A 27,650-nucleotide genomic window follows, 5' to 3' on the forward strand; every position below is an offset into this window, starting at 1 on the left:
ATATGTTTAGATTAGTATTATATCTACCTAAATACCACTTTATTATGTCACGGTACATCGTATTTAAAGAAAACAAGGTGCTCAAATCAAGTATTTTTACTGTATTTTCTTAAGAAAATCTCTGTCAGAAGCGTTCGGTCCGACTTGGCCCGGGCTGTCAAAATCAACTTAAACTTCACAGATGTATCATCAAATGGATTCACATCTTTAGATTAGTATTATATCTACCTAAATACCACTTTATAGTGTCTCAGATCGATGTACTTAAAGAAAACAAGGTGCTCAAAGTGAGCCCTTTTCCCTTTACATTCTCAACATAGTCTCTATCAGAAGTGTTTGGCTTGTGTTGGGTCCGACTTGGCCCGGGCGGTCAAAATCAACTTCAAACACACAGATGTATCTTCAAATGTGTGTACGTCTATAGATTAGTGTTATATCTACCTATATGCCACTTTATAATGTCACGGTACATCGTATTTAAAGAAAACAAGGTGCTCAAAGTCAAGCATTTTTACTGTATTTTCTTAAGAAATTCTATGTCAGAAGTGTTCGCGTATTTTTGTGCTTAAGTCACATGGACATTGTTTAGCTTCATAAACTGTTCATAAGAAACATGTCAGACAGCTTTGATATCATTGATGACTTAGTCTTATTAGTTGTGTAAACCTTAGGGAAATGAGCTCAAGTAAATACAGAAACAGAGGGTCTAAAATTGCCACAGTGTTAGGCCCGAAAGTCTATTTAGGATTTGAATTGTGATTAAGGAAGTAGAGGGTAGAGTGAGAACAAGATAACAAATCTTAACAAAACCTACCTGCCAAACAAGTGCTAGTTCGTTCGTATCCGTAATCCGTCACAAACTGTGATGAACGCATAGTGTGTTCGATGAAGGAAATACAGCCCTTCAGATCTTTGTTTACTGAATACACCGTGACCTATGTTCAGTGATATAATTTATAAGATATTGAAGCTACATGGCCGCCCATAGTTTCGAGGAAATGTCATGGCTACACTTCAAGGTTTCGTTCTCAACAAATATATATGAATGTATATGATGTCTCATCTTGATGTACTTTAATAATGCAATTCGACAAAGAAGATTACAGATGCCTCGACAGCATTTTTGGAAGTCAACTACAAGTACAGGTAAACATGGCTATTAATGCTCATGTGTGTCAGGTTGCCCTTACCTCGCCGTCACATCTGTACACAAAGCAAGTGCATAGTCTAAACTAGGCTACATTTGCATTTCTTTAGCCGTTTACAGATGCCTCGACAACATTTTTCACACATGAATGACTTCAACCTTGGCTCTCAACTAGTACAGGTAAACATGGCTATTAATGCTCATGTGTGTCAGGTTGCCCCAACCTCGCCGTCGTATCTGTACACAAAGCAAATGCCTCGTCTAAACAAGGCTACATATGCATTTCTTCAGCCGTTTCAATAATGCAGTGCGCTGTCACAGCATGCTGCGTAGGTCTGTACAGCACAATGTATTTAATTAGTAATTGGTCGATCCTTCATAAATCATATTTTGGCAATTTATTTCACATATGCCTCGGTAGAATTGAGGTAGGGGAACGACATCTGGTCAGATAACAAGGTATTCAGATATCCAGAAACTCGTTTATCCGGACAACATTTTAGAAAAAGCAATTGTCCGGATAAGCGAGGTTCGACTGTATAGCGCGTGAAACATGACAAAACAGATGTGTTAGGACCTGATTTGCACTTGCTGAAGGGATACCAATGGACCCTGATCATAATACATTGGTTGCTTATCATTATTATTATTAAGCATATTGTATTGTCCAAAAAGACAAAGGGATTTGGCACAAGTGCAGCACTTATTACCACCTTCTCCCTATATACAGTTATACATAATATTGCATAATGAAAATTAACAATTTATAGTTGAAGCATCACATTGTGGAAACATATTGCGCAATATAAATTTATATACAGTGCTCATATGAAGGATATGTACAATGTGCTGGAAAGTGAAGACAGTGTGCATCTAATACATATGCTAATATTATACATGTTAGTGTTGTATATAGATTTAACAATAATAATGATTAACAGTTTGGAAACAATAATATGCTAGCTACTGAATCTGTTAGTCGTTTCTATAAATTTGTGTACAGACAAGAATATTTTTGTATTCAGGAAAACATCTAAGTTTGGATCACAAAAAACCCCAACTATTTAGAGTTTTTTGTCCTCCAAGATTATCGATAGCTGTCAGTAATGTCTCCCGAATATCATCATATACGGTACATTGGAAGAAGAAATGGAAGGAATTTTCACAAGGAGCTCCGCATTTACAGGAAATAGTATCAGATAATTAACACGAAACAGGTTGGAATTTAGTGTGCTACAATTGTATCTCAATCTAGTGTGCAATATATTTGTAGATCTCTCACCGCAATTATAGTGCACAGGTGGTGATGTTGGCTGCTCAGATGCGACAGCTTTAAAATAAGATATTGACGGACTATCCCTGATTCCTGATGATAGATTATTCCATTGGCCTAATGTATCTATAATATAAGACCTTTTAAACGTCTGTGCAAATGGAACTACAAAATCATGGCGGTAATTCTGAGATTTTAACTGACCTTCTGTGACACAGCTGGTGGTATAAGATCAGTTATATATGAAGGACATGGCTTATTTATTATTTTATACATAGTTACAAGTTTGTTGACGTTTCTTCTATACGCTTATATATATGTATCCACGTCACACACACCTAGAACAAGTACACTTATTTGAATATTACTAATATTACATGAATGTTACTGAGCAGCCAGTGAGAGTTTAAATCTTTGCGCTTAATCAGCAACATTAAGCCTTTCACGTATATAACAACTTTGTAAGTTAACTTTCCTTTCCAGAAATACCATAGAATGGTGACAGAGATGAACTTCTACCCCAAGAGATGTGTCATTGACTAAAATCTGCTTTGTTAATTTGATTTCAAGTGATAGCCTTCACCTGGAAGGAATTTATATTTGTATTATTTTAAAAAAAATTCCAAATATATCCCTCTGAATTTTGGGTTTTGAAATAGCATGTCGCTGAAATTACTCCTGTTGGACCCTTAGACTTGCAAGAATACTCTAATCATTGGCCGAAACATGCCCCATTTGTGCTTCTTTCTTTGTCAGACCAAACCCATAATTTTGAATTTCTCAAAAGCTTTAAAAGGGTTATAAATGGGTTGATTGATGAAAACCACAGTAGTAGCAAATGAAGTTATGTCTGATAAAATTCTCTGTTTTGAATTTATACGACGCACGACGGTGACATCTACTGCAGCAAGTCTGGTAGGCGTCTCGGTCAGTAGATGGGCGATACAAGTTATAGACAGGAGATTTCCGAGATTTGTCACAGAACGGCCGTATATCCAGGTGGCTGATTGAGTATTTTCGTAAGAACATTATGACATGGGCATCACTTAAAATACCTTCATTGCAGACAGTTGTGGCAAATTACGCCATTGAAATAGATGGAAAACGAATGAGAAACAAACATTTTCCCATCACTTCTCTTTTCTCATCTGGAGTTACCTCCCTTCCCTGGCGTCTACATTCTGCTTCCGCCCACGACATCACAGATCGGAAGATGCAAATCTCGTCAACTCTCATGTCATTTGCCTTCAGGATCAGCTTTAGACATTCCTTGCTTAGCTCACAGAATCCCTCGCTAGCAACACTCACCTCGGCATTGGATTTAATTACTTTAAGAGCTCTTTCTTTCAGGTCTTCTTTATCAAACAGGTCTGCTTGTTGTAGGAATACACATGCGTTGCCAGGCGACAGAGATTGTAAGCAGAACTCCTCACATTGCGTTTCCAGTCCTGGGACGTTGTATTTCCTAGCAGCGTACATCAGACTAAGGACAGTGTTAGGAGTTAACGCGACTTCCCCCGTGTCTAGGTACCTGGTGATGAAATGTTAATGTTATATACAGTCTCACTTGGGTGTGTTTGGATATCAAATGTATCAACTCAGGCTTGCTGAGACACAAGGGTGGGATTCTATTAATCATCAAAAATCCTTATTTAGCTTAACTTTCTGAATAGTAACACCAAGTGTCTTGGATGTAACTAATACAGCCACAGTTTCAGTGGCAGTGGGATTAGTGATGTCATTTGATTGTGATGTCATGGTAACCGATGACATCACACTGGCCTCAAAGTATTGTTTCAATTTCATTGATCTCACATACAGATATCTCTCATGGAAATCAGTTTTGGGTGATAAATAGAGAATCTCACCCATGTGTCTTTTGATATCAAATATATCAACACGAGTTGATTAAAGTGGGAAAACACCGAGGCTTGCTGGAATTGATATTTGTAGGACATACTGTTCAGGGGTCAATTTAAATCTCGAAATGTTGGAAATTGATCATTATTTATTTAATATTCAGGTTAGGTAATGAGGGAGAGTGTAAGTAGGGGAGGGTGTTTGTAGAGGAGAGTGTTAGTGGAAGGGACGGGTGTTAGTGGAGGGGAGGGTGTTAGCTGGAAAGGGTGTTAGGGGAGGGGAGGGTGTTAGCTGGAAAGGGTGTTAGTGGAGGGGAGGGTGTTAGCAGGAAAGGGTGTTAGGGGAGGGGCGTGTGTTAGCAGGAAAGGGTGTTAGGGGAGGGGCGTGTGTTAGCAGGAAAGGGTGTTAGGGGAGGGGCGTGTGTTAGCTGGAAAGGGTGTTAGGGGAGGGGCGTGTGTTAGTTGGAAAGGATGTTGGTGGAGGGGAGGGTGTAAGCTGGGAACGGTGTTAGAGGAGGGGCGTGTGTTAGCAGGAAAGGGTGTTGGTGCGGGGGGGGGGGGGGGGGGGGGGGGGGTTGTTAGTTGGAAACGGTGTTGTTGGGAAGGGGTTTTAGTTGGAAAGTGTGTTAGTGGAGGGGAGGGTGTTAGCTGGAAAGGGGTGTTGGTGGTAGGGAGGGTGTTAGTTGGAAAGGGTGTTAGTGGAGGGGAGGGGTGTTAGCTGGAAAGGGGTGTTGGTGGTAGGGAGGGTGTTCGTTGGAAAGGGTGTTAGTGGAGGGAAGGGGAGGGGTGTTAGCGAGAAAAGGTGTTAGTGGAGGGGAGGGGAGGGGAGGGGTGTTAGCTAGAAAGGGTGTTAGTGGAGGGGAGGGTGTTAGCTGGAAAGGTTGTTAGTGGAGGGGAGGGTGTTAGCAAGAAAGGGGTGTTGTTAGGGGTGGGTGTTAGTTGGAAAGGGTGTTAGGGTAGGGTGTTAGTTAAAAGGGTGTTAGCAGGGAAGGGGTGTTGGTCAGGGAGGGGTGTTAGGCGATAAGCATAAATACACAGGATGAAGTGTTTCATCAAAATCTAAAATGATGCTTATTGTGATTACTTTTCTTTTTAAACAAGAAACCAACTATCCAACATATTCCTACTCACCACACTAGTATGTATTCTTAACCTGATGTCACAAAATCTTTATTTGCTGTTTATGATATTAAATGTTAGAAATGTTGATCTGACTTCAGGAAATGATAATCATCAGTGGGTGTTCTTATTTTGTGTTTACGAATGTTGCAGCATCTGGAGATATATACATTGATGCCCGCTTGTCAGCTTAAACTTAAGTACTAAATAATAGATTTTCAAGATCAACTTTAGGCTATGTTTTATCTGTGTGAATAATCTTGTTGTTATTGGCAACTGTTGTAAATATATCAGTGTTGTCGTGCTGAGCTTGTGTATAATCATGTGTGAATATCATTGTCATTGATACGCGTGGAGGAAAATGACATATCATTATGTACATATCCTTGTCATTGATACGCGTGGAGAAAGCGACATATCATATGTACATATCGTTGTCCTGTATTGTGTTTCTACATGCTTCAATGTTTCCTTCTTGGAGGATAGTCCATTTTACATCCCTTTTGTACAAATTTATATGAACATCATATTGTACAGATATAAGTTTTAAATACAAGTTTAAAACAAATCAAACAATTTATTTTCTGTAATGTTATTGATAAAAAAAATAAATACCCAGAAAGATTGTGAGGGATTTTTCTTGTTTTTGCACCAAAAATTTACAAGATGGTCCAGGGTACCACAATTTGCAGTGTACCTGGATCTCCATCTTCCCGAGGCAATGGAGGTAACTGACTATAAAAGTCCAGTTTCCCCCCTTGCCAAACTAGGCTGGAATTCTGGTGTTACATTTTGGCTGGACTAACGAGTCTGTGCATAGTCCAATCAAAATCATGTCACGAACTACAGAACAGGTTCATAAACAACAAAGATTTCAAGGTGCAGGTTGTAGTCGACTGCAGGATTTGCAAAGTATGTGTACCGTCTACGCTGCGTCGACAGATATTTTACACATCTTTTCATGTTTTTAATCAACGTGCACAAGTGATCTGACGCACTTCGCATGCAAACACCCTGATATTACAATAGAAATGTTGATTATCCACCAGATCGTCTTGACTGGGCGCCATCATTTTGTTTGAAACAAATGAAAGTGAAATGAAACATTGAATCTGATTGTCAGAAGGAGGGACATAGAAGGGACATAAATCGTAATAGCCACTGTTGGACCTGCGATCGAACCTGGAAATTCCTGCCAGCATCGGCAAGGGTGGAAACTGGAATTTTACAGTCAGTTACCACCTTTGCCTCGAAGACGCAGGATCTCAGGTTTCCAGGATGCCCAATTATCCATGATAAAGGGGACTTGGGGTAGCATAATGGTAAATCAAAGCAACAAAACCCTTTCCATATTCATAAGAAGTCTCTGCTAAAAGCAGAGTCGATTGTACGATTTCAGTTATATCATGAGCATGCGTTTATGAACCACTATCAAATAGTGATTATACCAGGTGTTTGCGAATAGGTGAGCGTATCCTGCCCCACCAGTGGCTCCTGTCACAAACACATGCATAGGCAAGTCAATTGTTCACCTGAAAATACATCGGAACATATGGTACAATTGAAAATTGGGAATTGCATTGGACATATAAGTCAAATTTGAAATCTTGATAGAAAGAGCATGCTCGATTGTACATTAAAAGCTGTGAAATATGGATACCAAAGGCTGCTGCTGCTGCAATATTGCTGGACATAAAGGTTAAGTTGACTATTGGAAAGTTGAAGTCATCCCCCTTGTCATACAGTCTTTTTGGACCGCCTCTGTGGTCTAGTAGAAGAGCGTCTGCCTGGAGAGAGGAAGGTCAGGCTGTTTACTCCTGGCCACGTCATACCAAAGAAGATAAAAGATGGTACTTGTTGTTACCCTGCCTGGCGCTCAGCATTACGGGGCTAATATAAGTGGTCGGCTTTGAGTCAGTATGCTGTGTCAGAGTTGCGTATTAATGTTAAACTGGGCATGGTATCTCAGTGGGCTAGCACCATAATATTGGCATCAGGAATATTGGCAATAATACAAGCAGACAGACTTGCACGCACACACACACACACACACACACACACACACACACACACACACACACACACACACGTGCATGCATGTCACGAGATATGTGCAATAATCTTTAACTCAACATTAAACCCAATATGACCTCACCTCACCTGCCTCGCCTCCAATATTGTAGACAGTTTTTTGTCGCTCTGAATCTTTATGCCCAGATCTAAATATGGAACAGACAAGGCGGTCTCACTGATGACCTTTATTTCTAGATGAGGTGGATAAATATTTGGAAGGGAATTGGCTACTTGATCGTTATTGAACTACACCAGCTCATCAATACATCTAAACTTGGCCAAATTTCCTTGTTTCAACTGTCGATATGAGCAGAAAATACAAGTCATTTCTTTGATATCGCTGAACAGATGAAGAGGACGTACAAGAACAACTGATGTTTCTCGTGACGGTCGCACAGACTTAGACAGATCATACGATGGAAAGATTCAGAGGATGGACCTGAAAGGGTAATTATCATTGCAATGGAGCAGTTACAAAAGATTATCAAATTCGTTTTATGTATTTTTTATAAGTATACTTTGTAAATTCTCCTTCTAAGAGTTAATGAAGCCTGTGTTCATGGTGCGTGGCTGGTTTATGTTGAAATTTAGATATCAAACATCTGCTTATGATGGCCATCCTGTGCTTTATAGCTGCCAAAGCAAACAACTTTGATAATCTGTGTGCGCGTGTGTCTGTTGGCGCGCGCGTGCGTGCGTATGTATATATGTATTGCACAAGATGTAAGACATTATATTTGGCAATGGTGGATTGTACTTCTTTTCAAAGATTAATGAAACACATAGAAAATAGTAAAAGTAGTTTATTATAATATCTACACCGTTACGTTTTAATTCCCAAGTTGAAACGCGAAGGTTAACCCAGAAATCAGTTTGTACAGAAAGAATGAAATCAGGAAATAACCACACAACACCAATGAACAATCAAATTACATCGAAACACACATGATTAAGTTGATAAAAGGCAAAACAAAGGCAATATATACATAACTGCAAAAGAAACACAAGTTAAGTTTTTTTGTGAAAGCCGAATGGAAATGTATATATAATTGGGTTTTTTTTACACATGCAGATATACTGTGCATTTTCCCCCTTGTCCATCCTTTATAAGCCACTATATAAAAAAAGAAGTAAGCATTTCACACTCGACTTTGAAAAAGGACAGGATAAATAGTTCAATTAACTGAACTCCAGAGAGGCGTTGCCATTGGGATGCCACAGGCCGGATGAACGTCATATGCGATGTCGAGGCACTTTGGATGTCATGTGTCTACCATCACCGGATTGATCGCAAGGGCACATCAGAATTTACCAGGACTTCACACATTGTGCCCATGTGGGGAATCGGACCCGGGTCTTCGGCGTGACGAGCGAACGCATTAACCACTTGGCTTCCCCACCGCCCCACTGTCGTACAGAGATGGAGGAGTTGGAAGGAGAGGTGTCCCTGGGTCATCTGAATTTGTTAATACGGATCAGGGTAAAAGATAAACACACTACAATTCGTAGAAAATCCCAGTAAGGAATCCATATTCAAGGCTGTTGTCAGAATCACTTTCCCCACAGAGCTCCTGTGTCCACACAACACCAGATGCTTCATGCCTTATTACTCGCTGATTGTTCATTTTACATGCATAATTATGAACTGAATCGCGGAACCTGATGACTTTGATTTTTATCTTCTTTCCTTTGCTGACAGACAGAGGCGAAGTAAACATCACCACATCTGAGAGTTGTCCCTCTGTCACATCCAGGTCCTGGTCGTGCTTCAGCAGGGTTGTGTTATCACTGTCAGTAACAACTATGTCTACAGACTCCTTGTCCGCCACCTTCCCAGCGTACACACTCAGTCCGGTCAGTTGAACACTGGCATCACAGGATATATACCACGCATCATTTGTATTTAGGTAAGAATACTTTGTCTCGAGGTCGTTTTGGTCAGGAGGTAGGCGAGACAAGTTATAGACAGGAGATTTCCGAGATATGTCACAGAACGGCCGTATATCCAGGTCGCTTATGGCGTATTTTCTTAATAACATCAAGGCATGGGCATCACTTAAAATACCCTCATAGCAGACAGTTGTGGAAAATTCCATCATTGAAATAAATGGAAAACGAATGAGAAACAAACACTGTCCCAACACTTCCCTTTTCTCATCTGGAGTTACCTCCCTTCCCTGACGTCGACATTCAGCTTCCGCCCAAGACATCACAGATCGGAAGATGCAAATCTCGTCAACTCTCATGTCATCTGCCTTTAGGATCAGCTTTAGACATTCCTTGCTTAGCTCACAGAATCCCTCGCTAGCAATAGTCACCTCCGCACTGGATTTAATTACCAGAAGAGCTCTGTCCTTGAGGTCTTCTTTATCAAACAGGACTGCTTGTTGTAGGAATACACATGCGTTGCTAGGCGACAGAGATTGTAAGCAGTACTCCTCACATTGCGTTTCCAGTCCAGGGACGTTGTATTTCCTAGCAGCGTACATCAGACTAAGGACAGTGTCAGGAGTTAACGCGACTTCCCCCGTGTAGAGGTACCTGGTGATGAAATGTTAATGTTATGTACTGTCTCACCCGGGTGAGTTGGATATCAAATGTATCAACTCAGGCTTGCTGAGACACAAGGGTGGGATTCTATTAATCATCAAAAATCATTATTTAGCTAAACTTTCTGAATAGTAACACCAAGTGTCGTGGATGTAAATAATACAGCCACAGTTTCAGTGGCAGTGGGATTAGTGATGTCATTTGATTGTGATGTCATGGTAACCGATGACATCACACTGGCCGCAAAGCATTGTTACAATTTCATTGATCTCACATACAAATATCTCTTATGGAAATCAGTTTTGGGTGATAAATAGAGAATCTCACCCATGTGTCTTTTGATATCAAATATATCAACACGAGTTGATACAAGTGGGAAAACACCGAGGCTTGCATTACAAAACACGAGAAACCATCAATATACAGTTGGTATTCTACAATGAACTCTGCTTTCATTTGAGATTAATTAGGGTTGTGTAAATCATTTGTCTCTTGTTTTAGTTGCTTACAAAACAGCTCAAGATATGGTAATATGCTGTTATGTCACATTGTGGGTTCTCGAGATTATGGCTTGTCAGCAACTTGTTCTCTTTGTACCTTCTGTTATCTTCTGTTATACTTCTGCCAGATAGTTCGAAATATACCAATAAAACATCTCAACTAACCTTAGAAAGGTCTTGAAGTTGTCTGTCTGAATATCAGGAATCACTACTTGGCCCGTCTCGGGGATCGATCCACAGAACATCGCGTGAAACACCACGCTACGGCTGACTAAAATGAATTTGTGAGCCTGGATTGTCTCCCTTTGATCTCCAACGAGGAAGGTCACATCAGCCAACAACAAACTGTCCAACATGTGCAGGTTGGTTTCCGGGAAGGACTTCCCACTTTGCCAATTGTCAATATCAGTTGCCATGATGTGTCTGAACAAACAATTGTTTTTATTAATTTAACTGAAAACGTTTTCGATTTCTTCAAACCTTTATATTGGTGGCCAAATGAGGGGAGTCGCAATATGGACCAGGATGTGGTGATAGCAGGCTCTGATCCCGGATTCGTCTTGATCACGATCCTTGGTTTGACAGCATCATACACTTAGATTTCACAAACACGGAAACCAATCCACATCGGGCTTCTAATCCCACAATAAGATGTCACGCACTCACTCCACCAACACTAAGATGTCAGGCACTCACTCCACCAACAATAGGATGTCACTCACTCACTCCACCCACACTAAGGTGTCACTCACTCACTCACTCACTCACTCCATCCACACTAAGATGTCACTCACTCACTCCATCCACACTAAGATGTCACTCACTCACCTTACCAACACTAAAATGTCACGCACTCACTCCACCCACACTAAGATGTCACTCACTCACTCCACCCACACTCAGATGTCACTCACTCACTACACCAACACTAAGATGTCACGGACTCACTCCACAAACACTAAGATGTCACTCACTCACTCCAACCACACTAAGATGTCACGCACTCACTCCACCAACACTAAGATATCACGCACTCACTCCATCCACACTAAGATAACACTCACTCTTACCACACTAAGATGTCACTCATTCACTCCACCCACACTAAAATGTCACGCACTCAACCCATCAACACTAAGATGTCACACACTCACTCCACCAACAATAAAAGGTCACTCACTCACTCCATCCACACTAAGATATCACTCACTCCATCCACACTAAGGTGTCACTCACTCACTCCATCCACACTAAGATGTCACTCACTCACTCAACAAACACTAGGATGTCACTAACTCACTCCACCCACACTAAGATGTCACTCACTCCACCAACACTAAGATGTCACTCACTCACTCAATCAACACTAGGATGTCACTCACTCACTCCACGAACACTAAGATGTCACTCACTCACTCCACCCACACTAAGATGTCACGCACTCCATCAACACTAAGATGTCACTCACTCACTCCACCAACACTAAAATGTCACTCACTCACTCCACCCACACTAAGATGTCACGCACTCCATCAACCCTAAGATGTCACTCACTCACTCCATCCACACTAAAATGTCACGCACTCACTCCACCCACACGAAGATGTCACTCATTCACTCCACCCACACTAAAATGTCACGCACTCACCCCATCAACACTAAGATGTCACACACTCACTCAACCAACACTAGGATGTCACTCACTCACTCCACGAACACTAATATGTCACTCACTCACTCCACCCACACTAAGATGTCACGCACTCCATCAACACTAAGATGTCACTCACTCACTCCACCAACACTAAAATGTCACTCACTCACTCCACCCACACTAAGATGTCACGCACTCAATCAACCCTAAGATGTCACTCACTCACTCCATCCACACTAAAATGTCACTCACTCACTCCACCATCACGAAGATGTCACTCACTCACTCTATCCACACTAAGATGTCATTCACTCACTCCATCCACGCTAAGGTGTCATCCACTCAGCCGACCCACACTAAGATTTCACTCACTCCACCAACAGTAAGATATCACTCACTCCGCCAACACTCGCACTGACTCCACCAACACTGAGATGTCACTCACTCAGTCCTCACACACTAAGGTGTCACTCACTCCATCCACACAAAGATGTCACTCACTCAGTCCTCACACACTGAGATGTCACGCACACACTCCACAAACACTAAGATGTCACTCACTCACTCCAACCACACTACGATGTCACGCACTCACTCCACCAACACTAAGATGTCACGCACTCACTCCATCCACACTAAGATAACACTCACTCTTACCACATTAAGATGTCACGCACTCACTCCACCAACACTAAGATGTCACTCATTCACTCCACCCACACTAAAATGTCACGCACTCACCCCATCAACACTAAGATGTCACACACTCACTCAACCAACACTAAGATGTCACTCACTCACTCCACGAACACTAATATGTCACTCACTCACTCCACCCACACTAAGATGTCACGCACTCCATCAACACTAAGATGTCACTCACTCACTCCACCAACACTAACATGTCACTCACTCCATCCACACGAAGATGTCACTCACTCAGTCCTCACACACTAAGATGTCACTCACTCCATCCACACAAAGATGTCACTCACTCAGTCCTCACACACTGAGATGTCACGCACTCACTCCACAAACACTAAGATGTCACTCACTCACTCCAACCACACTACGATGTCACGCACTCACTCCATCCACACTAAGATAGCACTCACTCTTACCACATTAAGATGTCACGCACTCACTCCAAAAACACTTAGATGTCACTCATTCACTCCACCCACACTAAAATGTCACGCACTCACCCCATCAACACTAAGATGTCACACACTCACTCCACCAACAATAAAAGGTCACTCACTCACTCCATCCACACTAACATATCACTCACTCCATCCACACTAAGATGTCACTCACTCCACCAACACTAAGATGTCACTCACTCACTCAACCAACACTAGGATGTCACTCACTCACTCCACGAACACTAAGATGTCACTCCCTCACTCCACCCACACTAAGATGTCACGCACTACATCAACACTAAGATGTCACTCACTCACTCCACCAACACTAAAATGTCACTCACTCACTCACTCCACCCACACTAAAATGTCACTCACTCACTCCACCCACACTAAGATGTCACCCACTCAATCAACCCTAAGATGTCAATCACTCACTCCATCTACACTAAGGTGTCACTCACTCACTCCACCAACACTAAGGTGTCACTCACACACTCCATCAACACTAAGATGTCACTCACTCTTTCCACCCACACTAAGATGTCACTCACTCACACCATGCACACTAAGATATCACTCACTCCACTAACACTAAAATGCCACTCACTCACTCCAACAACACCAAGATGTCACTCACTCACTCTCTCCACCAACACTAAGATGTCACGCACTCACTCCACCCACATTAAATGTCACGCACTCACTCCACCCACACTAAGATGTCACGCACTCACTCCACCAACACTAAGATGTCACTCACTCACTGCAGCAACACTAAGATGTCACGCACTCACTCCACCAACACTAAGATGTCACTCACTCACTCAACCAACACTAGGATGTCACTAACTCACTCCACGAACACTAAGATGTCACTCACTCACTCCACCCACACTAAGATGTCACGCACTCCATCAACACTAAGATGTCACTCACTCACTCCACCTACACTAAAATGTCACTCACTCACTCCAACCACACTAAGATGTCACGCACTCCATCAACCCTAAGATGTCACTCACTCACTCCACCAACACAAAGATCTCACCCACTCACTCCATCAACACTAAGGTGTCACTCACTCACTCCACCAACACTAAAGTGTCACTCACACACTCCATCAACACTAAGATGTCACTCACTCTTTCCACACACACTAAGATGTCACTCACTCACTCCATGCACACTAAGATATCACTCACTCCACTAACACTAAAATGCCACTCACTCACTCTACCAACAGGAAGATGTCACGCACTCCACCAGCACTCAGATGTCACTCACTCACTCCACCAACACTAAGATGTATCCCACTCACTCCACCCACACTAAGATGTCACGCCCTCACTCCACCAACACTAAGATGTCACTCACTCCACCAACACTAAGATGTCACTCACTCACTCACTCCACCAACACTAAGATGTCACGCACTCACTCCACCCACATTAAATGTCACGCACTCACTCCACCCACACTAAGATGTCACGCACTCACTCCACCAACACTAAGATGTCACTCACTCACTCCACCAACACTAAAATGACACGCACACACTCCACCAACAGTATGATATCACTCACCCCACTAACACTAAGGTGTCACTCACTCACTCATTCCATCCACACTAAGATGTCACTCACTCACTCCATCAACACTAAGGTGTCACTCACTCACTCCACCAACACTAAGGTGTCACTCACACACTCCATCAACACTAATATGTCACTCACTCTTTCCACCCACACAAAGATGTCACTCACTCACTCCATGCACACTAAGATATCACTAACTCCACTAACACTAAAATGCCACTCACTCACTCTACCAACAGGAATATGTCACGCACTCCACCTGCACTAAGATGTCACTCACTCACTCCACCAACACTAAGATGTATCCCACTCACTCCACCCACACTAAGATGTCACGCACTCACTCCACCAACACTAAGATGTCACTCACTCCAACAACACTAAGATGTCACTCACTCACTCCACCAACACTAAGATGTCACGCACTCACTCCACCAACATTAAATGTCACGCACTCACTCCACCCACACTAAGATGTCACTCACTCACTCCACCAACACTAAGATGTCACTCACTCACTCCACCAACACTAAAATGACACGCACACACTCCACCAAGAGTATGATATCACTCACCCCACTAACACTAAGGTGTCACTCACTCAATCCATCCACACTAAGATGTCACTCACTCACTCCATCCACACTAAGATGTCACTCACTCACTCCACCAACACTAAAATGTCACGCACTCACTCCAACCACACTAAGTTGTCACTTACTCATTCCACTCACTCTCAGATGTCACTCACTCACTACACCAACACTAAGATGTCACGCACTCACTCCACAAACACTAAGATGTCACTCACTCACTCCAACCACACTATTATGTCACGCACTCACTCCACCAACACTAAGATGTCACGCACTCACTCCATCCACACTAAGATAACACTCACTCTTACCACACGAAGATGTCACGAACTCACTCCACCAACACTTAGATGTCACTTACTGACTAGACCAACACTAAGATGACACTCACTCACTCTACTCACACTAAGATGTCACTCACTCTTTCCACCCACACTAAGATGTCACTCACTCACTCCATCCACACTAAGATGTCACGCACTCCATCAACCCCAAGATGTCACTCACTCACTCCACCAACACTAAGATCTCACCCACTCACTCCATCAACCCTAAGGTGCCACTCACTCACTCCACCAACACTAAGGTGTCACTCACACACTCCATCAACACTAAGATGTCACTCACTCTTTCCACCCACACTAAGATGTCACTCACTCACTCCATGCACACTAAGATATCACTCACTTCACTAACACTAAAATGCCACTCACTCACTCTACCAACAGGAAGATGTCACGCACTCCACCAGCACTAAGATGTCACTCATTCACTCAACCAACACTAAGATGTATCCCACTCACTCCACCAACATTAAGATGTCACTTACTCCACCAACACTAAGATGTCACTCACTCACTCACTCCTCCAACACTAAGATGTCACGCACTCACTCCACCCACATTAAATGTCACGCACTCACTCCACCCACACTAAGATGTCATACAAGCACTCCACCAACACTAAGATGTCACTCACTCACTCCACCAACACTAAAATGACACGCACACACTCCATCAAAACAGTATGATATCACTCACCCCACTAACACTAAGGTGTCACTCACTCACTCCATCCACACTAAGATGTCACTCACTCACTCCATCCACACTAAGATGTCACTCACTCACTCCACCAACATTAAAATGTCACGCACTCACTCCACCCACACTAAGATGTCACTCACTCACTCCACCCACACTCAGATGTCACTCACTCACTACACCAACACTAAGATGTCACGCACTCAATCCACAAACACTAAGATGTCACTCACTCGCTCCAACCACACTAAGATGTCACGCACTCACTCCATCAACACTAAGATGTCACGCACTCACTCCATCCACACTAAGATAACACTCACTCTTACCACACTTAGATGTCACGCACTTACTCCACCAACATTTAGATGTCACTCACTCTACCAACACTAGGATGTCACTCATTCACTCCGCCCACACTAAATTGTCACGCACTCAACCCATCAACATTGAGATGTCACACACTCACTCCACCAACAATAAAAGGTCACTCACTCACTCCATCCACACCAAGATATCACTTACTCCATCAACACTAACGTGTCACTCACTCACTCCATCAACACTAAGTTGTCACTCACTCACCCAGCAAACACTAGGATGTCACTAACTCACTCCACGAACACTAAGATGTCACTCACTCCACCAACACTAAGATGTCACTCACTCACTCAACCAACACTAGGATGTTACTCACTCACTCCACGAACACTAAGATGTCACTAACACACTCCACCAACACTAAGGTGTCACTCTCTCACTCCACCCACACTAAGATGTCACGCACTCCCTCAACACTAAGACGTCACTCACTCACTCCACCAACACTAAGGTGTCACTCACTCACTCCACAAACAAAAAGATCTCACCCACTCACTCCATCAACACTAAGGGGTCACTCACTCTTTCCACCCACACTAAGATTTCACTCACTCACTCCATGCACACTAAGATATCACTCACTCCACTAACACTAAAATGCCACTCACTCACTCCACCAACAGGAAGATGTCACGCACTCCACCAGCACTCAGATGTCGCTAACTCCACGAACACTAAGATGTCACGCACTCACTCCACCAACACTAAGATGTCACTAACTCCACGAAGACTAAGATGTCACTCACTCACTCCACCGACACTAAGATGTCACGCACTCACTCCACCCACACTAAGATGTCACTCACTCAATCCACACCCACTAACATGACACGCACACACTCCACCAACAGTATGATATCACTTACCCCACTAACACTAAGATGCCACTCACTCACTCCATCCACACTAAGATTTTACTCACTAACTCCACCAACACTAAGATGTCACTCACTCAATCTACCAACACTAAGATGTCACTCACTCTTTTCATCTACACTAAGATGTCACTCACTCCCCACACTAAGATGTCACTCACTCCACGCACACTAAGATGTCACGCACTCACTCCACCAACAGTAAGATGTCACTCACTCTACCCACACTAAGATGTCACTCATTCTTTCCACACACACTAAGATGTCACTCACTTCACCCACACTAACATGTTACTCACTCACCCCACCAACACTGAGAGGCCACTCACTCCATCCACACAAAGATATCACTCACTCACACCACACACACTAAACTGTCACGCACTCACTCCACCAACAGTAAGCTGTCACTTACCCCACCAACACTAAGAGGCCACTCACTCACACCATCCGCACTAAGATGCCACTCACTCACTCCATCCACACTAAGATGCCACTCACTCACTCTACTCACACAAATATGTCACTCACTCTTTCCACCCACACTAATATGTCACGAACTCCACCAACACTAAGATGTCACTCACTCACCCCAGATACACTAAAATGTCACGCACTCAATCCACCCACACTAAGATGTCACGCACTCACTCCACCAACACTAAGATGTCACGCACTCACTCCACCAACAGTAAGATATCACGCACTCCACCAACACTAAGATGTCACTCAATCACTCCAACGACACTAACATGTCACTCACTCCATCTACACGAAGATGTCACTCACACGACCAACACTAATGTGTAACCCACTCACTCCACCCAAATGTAAATACCACTCACTGACTCCAACCACACTAAGATCTTACGCACTCACACCACCACCACTAAAATGTCACGCACTCCACCAACAGTAAGATCTCACTCACTCCACCAACACCAGATGTCATGCACTCACTCCACACATACTTAGTTGTCACTCACTCATTCAATCCACACTAAGATGTCACTCACTCACCCCACCTATACTAAAATGTCACGCACTCACTCCACCCACACTAAGATGTCACGCACTCACTCCATCCACACTAAGATGTCACTCACTCACTCCACCCACACTAAGATGTCACGCACTCACTCCACACACACTAAGATGTCACCCACTCACTCTTACAGCAGTAAGATGTCACGCACTCCACCAGCAGTAAGATGTCACTCAATCCACTAACACTAAGATGTTACCCACTCACTCCACCCACTCTTATATGTCACTCACTCACTCCACCAGCAGTAAGATGTCACTCACTCCACCAACACTAAGATGTCACTCACTCACTCCACCCACACTAACATGTCACTCACTCACTCCAGCCACACTAAGATGTCACTCACACCACACACACTAAGGTGTTACGCATTCACTCCACTAACACTAAGGTGTCACAGACACACTCCACCCAAACTTAAATACCATTCACTGACTCCACCAACACTAAGATGTCACGCACTCCACCAACACTAAGATGTCACTCACTCCACCAACACTATGATGTCATGGACTCACTCCACCCACACTAAGGTGCCACTCACTCAACCAACACTAAACTGTCACGCACTCACTCCACCAACAGTAAGTTGTCACTTACCCCACCAACACTAAGAGGCCACTCACTCACACCATCCGCACTAAGATGCCACTCACTCACTCCATCCACACTAAGATGCCACTCACTCACTCTACTCACACAAATATGTCACTCACTCTTTCCACCCACCCTCATATGTCACGAACTCCACCAACACTAAGATGTCACTCACTCACCCCAGACACACTAAAATGTCACGCACTCAATCCACCCACACTAAGATGTCACGCACTCACTCCACCAACACTAAGATGTCACGCACTCACTCCACCAACAGTAAGATATCACGCACTCCACCAACACTAAGATGTCACTCAATCACTCCAACGACACTAACATGTCACTCACTCCATCCACACGAAGATGTCACTCACACGACCAACACTAATGTGTCACCCACTCACTCCACCCAAATGTAAATACCACTCACTGACTCCAACCACACTAAGATCTTACGCACTTACACCACCAACGCTAAACTGTCACGCACTCCACCAACAGTAAGATGTCACTCACTCCACCAACACCAGATGTCATGCACTCACTCCACACATACTTAGTTGTCACTCACTCATTCAATCCACACTAAGATGTCACTCACTCACCCCACCTATACTAAAATGTCACGCACTCACTCCACCCACACTAAGATGTCACGCACTCACTCCATCCACACTAAGATGTCACTCACTCACTCCACCCACACTAAGATGTCACGCACTCACTCCACACACACTAAGATGTCACTCACTCACTCTTACAGCAGTAAGATGTCACGCACTCCACCAGCAGTAAGATGTCACTCAATCCACTAACACTAAGATGTTACCCACTCACTCCACCCACTCTTATATGTCACTCACTCACTCCACCAGCAGTAAGATGTCACTCACTCCACCAACACTAAGATGTCACTCACTCACTCCACCCACACTAACATGTCACTCACTCACTCCAGCCACACTAAGATGTCACTCACACCACACACACTAAGGTGTTACGCATTCACTCCACTAACACTAAGGTGTCACAGACACACTCCACCCAAACTTAAATACCATTCACTGACTCCACCAACACTAAGATGTCACGCACTCCACCAACACTAAGATGTCACTCACTCCACCAACACTATGATGTCATGGACTCACTCCACCCACACTAAGGTGCCACTCACTCAACCAACACTAAACTGTCACGCACTCACTCCACCAACAGTAAGTTGTCACTTACCCCACCAACACTAAGAGGCCACTCACTCACACCATCCGCACTAAGATGCCACTCACTCACTCCATCCACACTAAGATGCCACTCACTCACTCTACTCACACAAATATGTCACTCACTCTTTCCACCCACGCTAATATGTCACGAACTCCACCAACACTAAGATGTCACTCACTCACCCCAGATACACTAAAATGTCACGCACTCAATCCACCCACACTAAGATGTCACGCACTCACTCCACCAACACTAAGATGTCACGCACTCACTCCACCAACAGTAAGATATCACGCACTCCACCAACACTAAGATGTCACTCAATCAATCCAACGACACTAACATGTCACTCACTCCATCCACACTTAGATGTCACTCACACGACCAACACTAATGTGTCACCCACTCACTCCACCCAAATGTAAATACCACTCACTGACTCCAACCACACTAAGATCTTACGCACTCACACCACCACCACTAAAATGTCACGCACTCCACCAACAGTAAGATCTCACTCACTCCACCAACACCAGATGTCATGCACTCACTCCACACATACTTAGTTGTCACTCACTCATTCAATCCACACGAAGATGTCACTCACTCACCCCACCTATACTAAAATGTCACGCACTCACTCCACCCACACTAAGATGTCACGCACTCACTCCATCCACACTAAGATGTCACTCACTCACTCCACCCACACTAAGATGTCACGTACTCACTCCACACACACTAAGATGTCACTCACTCACTCTAACAGCAGTAAGATGTCACGCACTCCACCAGCAGTAAGATGTCACTCAATCCACTAACACTAAGATGTTACCCACTCACTCCACCCACTCTTATATGTCACTCACTCACTCCACCAGCAGTAAGATGTCACTCACTCCACCAACACTAAGATGTCACTCACTCACTCCACCCACACTAACATGTCACTCACTCACTCCAGCCACACTAAGATGTCACTCACACCACACACACTAAGGTGTTACGCATTCACTCCACTAACACTAAGGTGTCACCACCTCACTCCACCCAAACTTAAATACCATTCACTGACTCCACCCACACTAAGATATTACGCACTCAAACCACCAACACTAAGATGTCACGCACTCAAACCAACACTAATATGTCACCCACTCACTCCACCAACACTAACCTGTCACGCACTCACTCCACCCACACTAAGATGTGACTCACTCCACCAACACTAAGATGTCACCCACTCACTCCACCTACACTAAGATGTCACGCACTCTTTCCAGCCATACTAAGATGTCACCTACTCCACCCACACTAAGATGTCACTCACTCACCCCACCTATACTAAAATGTCACGCACTCACTCCACCCACATTAAGATGTCACGCACTCACTCCATCCACACTAAGATGTAACTCACTCACTCCACACACACTAAGATGTTACTCACTCACTACACCCACACTAAGATGTCACTCACTCACTCCACCAGCACTAAGATGTCACTCACTCCACCAACACTAAGATGTCACCCACTCACTCCACCCACACTAAGATGTCACGCACTCACTCCACCCACACTAATATGTCACTCACTCACTCCACCAGCAGTAAGATGTCACTCACTCCACCAACACTAAGATGTCACTCACTGACTCCACCCACACTAACATGTCACTCACTCACTCCACCCACACTAAAATGTCACTCACACCACTCACACTAAGGTGTCACGCATTCACTCCACTAACACTAAGGTGTCACCACCTCACTCCACCCAAACATAAATACCATTCACTGACTCCACCCACACTAAGATATTACGCACTCAAACCACCAACACTAAGATGTCACGCACTCCACCAACACTAAGATGTCACCCACTCACTCCACCAACACTAACCTGTCACGCACTCGCTCCACCCACACTAAGATGTCACTCACTCCACCAACACTAAGATGTCACCTACTCCACCCACACTAAGATGTCACTCACTCACCCCACCTACACAAAATGTCACGCACTCACTCCACCCACACTAAAATGTCACGCACTCACTCCACCGCCACTAAGATGTCACGCACTCACCCCACCTACACTAAAATGTCACGCACTCACTCCACCCACACTAAGATGTCACGCACTCATTCCACCCCAACTAAGATGTCACACACTCACTCCATCCCCACTAAGATTTCACTCACTCACTCCACCAACAGTAAGATATCACTCACTCCACCAACACTAAGATGTCACTTACTAACTCCACCAACACTAAGATGTCACGAACTCCCTCCATCCCCATTAAGATGTCACGCACTCACTCCACCCACACTAAGATGTCACGCACTCACTCCACCAACACTAAGATGTCACTCACTCACTCCACCAACAGTAAGATATCACGCACTCCACCAACACTAAGATGTCACTCAATCACTCCACCAACACTAAGTGTCACTCATTCCACCAACACTAAGATGTCACTGACTCACTCCAACCACACTAACATGTCGCTCACTCCATCCACACGAAGATGTCACTCACACGACCCACACTAAGGTGTCACCCACTCACTCCACCCAAATGTAAATACCACTCACTGACTCCAACCACACTAAGATCTTACGCACTTACACCACCAACGCTAAACTGTCACGCACTCCACCAACAGTAAGATGTCACTCACTCCACCAACCCTATGATGTCATGCACTCACTGCACACATACTTAGTTGTCACTCACTCATTCAATCTACACTAAGATGTCACTCACTCAATCCACACAAACTAAGATGTCACGCACTCTTTCCACCCACACTAAGATGTCACTTACTCCACCCACACTAAGATGTCACTCACTCACCCCACCTATACTAAAATGTCACGCATTCACTCCACCCACACTAAGATTTCACTCACTCACTCCACCCACACTAAGATGTCACGCACTCACTCCACACACACTAATATGTCACTCACATACTCCACCAGCAGTAAGATGTCACTCACTCCACCAACACTAAGATGTCACTAACTCACTCCACCCACACTAACATGTCACGCACTCACTCCACCCACACTATGATGTCACTCACACCACCCACACTAAGGTGTCACTCACTCACTCCACCAACACTAAGGTGTCACAGACACACTCCACCCAAACTTAAATACCATTCACTGACTCCACCAACACTAAGATGTCACGCACTCCACCAACACTAAGATGTCACTCACTCCACCAACACTATGATGTCATGGACTCACTCCACCCACACTAAGGTGCCACTCACTCAACCAACACTAAGATGTCACGCACTCACTCCACCAACACTAAGCTGTCACGCACTCACTCCACCCACACTAAGATGTGACTCACTCCACCAACACTAAGATGTCACCACTCACTCCACCAACACTAAGATGTCACCCACTCACTCCACCAACACTAAGATGTCACGCACTCTTTCCACCCACACTAAGATGTCATGCACTCCACCCACACTAAGATGTCACTCACTCACCCCACCTACACTAAAATGTCACGCACTCACTCCACCCACACTAAGAGGTCACTCACCCACTCCACCAACACTAAGATGTCACTCACTCACTCCACCAACAGTAAGATATCACTCACTCACTCCATCAACACTAAGATGCTGTGGGCTGGGGGGGGGGGGGATTAGGGAGGGGGAAGGGTTTTTTTAGCTTCCGGAACTCGGAAAAGGAGCTGGCTGAGCTAGTCAATTCCTTTGCTTTTATTGCTGCCCTAAGGCCAGACTGTGCACACGTGTACATGTAATAGTTGTTGAATGCATAGTTATTTTTAAAACAATATATAACGTTACTATGGAAACACATGGTTGTGTGTAATCAAAACAGAGCTCCGTTGTTGCTGTAAGACGAACACCAAGGGAGATAACCATGGACAGGCATTAGGACTTCAAGTTTCGATTTATAAACACCAGCGTTCATCAGTTCTACCTGGCTTAAGGGCCCTGTGGACATAATGAGCTGCAACTAGGTGAACACAAGCATGTAAATGTTCTTCAAACACTTCATTAATATACAATCGTTGATGTAAATGTACATCAGATTTCTTTACCTGTATGTGTAACACCTCGAGACAACACTACCCGGTCTTGCTTCCTGGTTGACGTCACGTGACATCTACAGTCTCACCGAAAGACAAAGGCTGTCGAGCCCACGCCTTCAATGTAAGTTCCTTTCATGTCAACACTGAAGCAGTCTCTCCTGTGTTTGGGAGGAGTTGTGGGTTGTGTTTATAGGACACTTCTTTGCCTTAACTACATCTCCTGTCTACTCTACTGACCCCTTTAGGGTGTGACACTGTGACTATTCTATTTCAATCTGTCGAGTATTTGTATGGAACACTCACTGTTTACATGTTGTGAGGAATAGCTGGGTCACTAAACCCATACACTTGTGACATGCGGTCATGAATTTCTTGGAGGGTACTTTTTCTCTAAAGTTAAAAACTTGATGACTGCTCGGTGCTCGTTCTTGTCCATTTCTTGGTCCATTTCGACCCCTATCACGTTCAACTGGCTGTCACTAATGTACAAACGACCTCAACAGATTAAATACACTTGCAATGACCTACTCAAACAATGTACTACATTGACTAGTTCACTTTGTTATGGCCCATAGTTGAAAGCTAGTCATAGAAAATAGTAAACGTAGTTTATTATAATATCTACACTGTGCCAAGTTGAAACGCGAAAGTTACCCAGAAATCGATTTGTACAAAAATTGTGAAATCAGGCAATAACCGCTTAAGATCAATGAACAATCAAACACTTCGAAACACATCTGATAAGTTTACAATCATAAAAGGCACAATGAGTGAAATATTTGGCAGCAGCAGTATAAACTTCACCACCAATGAAACGCACGTCAGGTTTCTTTGTTTGTGAAATGAACAAAATAATTTGTGAAAAGAACTGTATACCCAATGCCATTGAGATACTACAGACCAGACTAATGTGAAATGCGATGGCGAGGCACTTTGGATGAAATGTGACTACTATCACCAGAAAGTTCGCAAAGCAGGCATTGTCCAAGACCGGCCTCAATCTGGGCGGCCAAGGGTCACTACTACAGTGCAGGACCGTTACATCCGGGTGACACATTTGCGTGACCGACAGCCAAGAGCAACGGAGACAGCTGCAGCCACTCAAGGTCCACGTCATCCCGCGGGGAGGAGGAAGCATCATGGTGTGGGGAGGCTTCAGTCATCATCACAAGGCCCCTCTACACGTGCTCCGTCGTGGCACTGCTGTCGTGTACAGGGATGCTGGCTCTTCGCAATCACGTCACACCTCTCTTCCTTGGTCAAACTCAAGGCCAGTTAAAGTTGGTTGACTGTGATAGAGAAACTGCTTTGTTGATTGTGAACTACGCAATGTCATTTATTCATACCACTGTACCGGGATGGCAGTTAGCAGTAGCCCGCTAGCCAGGACCAGTTTAATTAATATTATAGATGTTCTTGTAATTTCTATCCCTGATGTACCTGCATCACCTTCCTGACACGACTCGATATAACTGAAAACTGTTCAAAGCAGCAATAAATGTAACACTCACTCACTCATCCCAGAGTATACTAACTTGGCCTTAAAATCTGAGGACTTCTTGAAATACTTGCCAACATTTCCCCAAGGAGGCAAACATCTGTTTGTCATTATCACGTTGTTGTACTTGTTAATGCATGCTGTGTTAAATTTCCTAAGGTGGATGTTTTATTGGATACTAGATTCTTACAGTAACAACAACAATAATAATGTTGATACAATACGAGTTATATTTCCTTCCTGTGATATTGGTAGAACATGTATAATATTTTCATTGGCCTGGAGACGTGTGTGTCACACATAGAAATGAATGTTGTTTAAGGTTGACAATCATTGCATGATGTCCGTGCCTTGGAGTGCAGTGATAGCTGTATGCGTATGTCAGCAAGATCTTGTAGATATGTATAATGGGGACCAAGTATGGAACAAACTCACATTCTTAAGTTAAGATGATCAACAACATGATTAATCCTTCCTGGGCACATTAGAAGTGCTGGAATTGATATTTGTAGGACATACCTGTTCAGAGTTCAATTCAAATCTCTGAAATGTTGGAAATTGATAATTATTTATTTAATATTCAGGTTAGGTAATGAGGGAGGGTGTAAGTGGAGGAGGGTGTTTGTAGAGGAGGGTGTTAGTGGAGGGGAAGGTGTTAGTGGAGGGGAGGGTGTTAGTGGAGGGGAGGGGAGGGTGTTGGTGGGGAGGGGTCTTAGTTGGAAAGGTTGTTAGTGGTGGGGTGTGTGTTAGAAGGGAAGGGGTGTTGGTGGGGGAGGGGTGTTAGTTGGAAAGGGTGTAAGTGGAGGGGAAGGGTGTTAGCTGGAAAGGGTGTTAGTGGGAAAGGGTGTTAGTGGTGGGGAGGGGTGTTAGCAGGGAAGGGGTGTTGATGGGGGAGGGGTTTTAGCTGGAAAGGGTGTTAGTGGTGGGGTGTGTGTCTGCAGGGAAGGGGTGATGGTGGGGGAGGTGTGTTAGTCGGAAAGGGTGTTAGTGGAGGGGCGGGTGTTAGCTGGAAAGGGGTGTTGGTGGGGGAGGGGTGTTAGTTGGAAAGGGTGTTAGTGGTTGGTAGGGCGTAAGGCGATAAACAGAAATACACAGAAATACACAGGATGAAGTGTTTTCATCAAAATCTAAAATGATGCTTATTGTGATTACTTTTCTTTTTAAACAAGAAACATTCGAAACCAATTATCCAACATATTCCTACTCACCACACTAGTATGTATTCTTAACCTGATGTCACAAAATTTTTATTTGCTGTTTATGATATTAAATGTTAGAAATGTTGATCTTACTTCAGGAAATGAAAATCATCAGAGACGGTGTTCTTATTTTGTGTTTACGAATGTTGCAGCATCTGGAGAT

The 27,650-nt window shown here is 43.9% G+C and overlaps 1 protein-coding gene across 1 annotated transcript; it reads right to left on the reverse strand.

Moving 5' to 3' along the window:
- Positions 1-8,258: 8,258 nt before the first annotated feature.
- Positions 8,259-25,192, reverse strand: LOC124143546 (BTB/POZ domain-containing protein 6-like). Its single transcript, XM_046512545.2, has 3 exons — positions 24,800-25,192; positions 10,687-10,944; positions 8,259-10,012 (listed from the first exon to the last, which is right to left on the reverse strand). The coding sequence occupies exons 1-3, from the start codon at positions 24,862-24,864 to the stop codon at positions 8,968-8,970; spliced, it is 1,368 nt and encodes a 455-aa protein (XP_046368501.2). The 5' UTR covers positions 24,865-25,192; the 3' UTR covers positions 8,259-8,967.
- Positions 25,193-27,650: the final 2,458 nt, after the last annotated feature.

The sequence above is a fragment of the Haliotis rufescens genome, unplaced genomic scaffold (genome assembly GCF_023055435.1).
Source record: "Haliotis rufescens isolate VD_foot unplaced genomic scaffold, xgHalRufe1.0.p SCAF_8, whole genome shotgun sequence".
In the NCBI taxonomy this organism is placed as follows: Eukaryota; Metazoa; Mollusca; class Gastropoda; order Lepetellida; family Haliotidae; genus Haliotis; species Haliotis rufescens.

Bases quoted from the DNA above. Each gene is read 5' to 3' on its own strand.
- LOC124143546 (XM_046512545.2), bottom strand. From the start codon at position 24,864: ATGTCACGTGACGTCAACCAGGAAGCAAGACCGGGTAGTGTTGTCTCG. The intron at 10,945-24,799 runs GTAAAGAAATCT...TTGTTTGTTCAG, and splicing joins TCGAGGTGTTACACATACAG to ACACATCATGGCAACTGATA. The intron at 10,013-10,686 runs GTTAGTTGAGAT...TTTCATCACCAG, and splicing joins AACTTCAAGACCTTTCTAAG to GTACCTCTACACGGGGGAAG.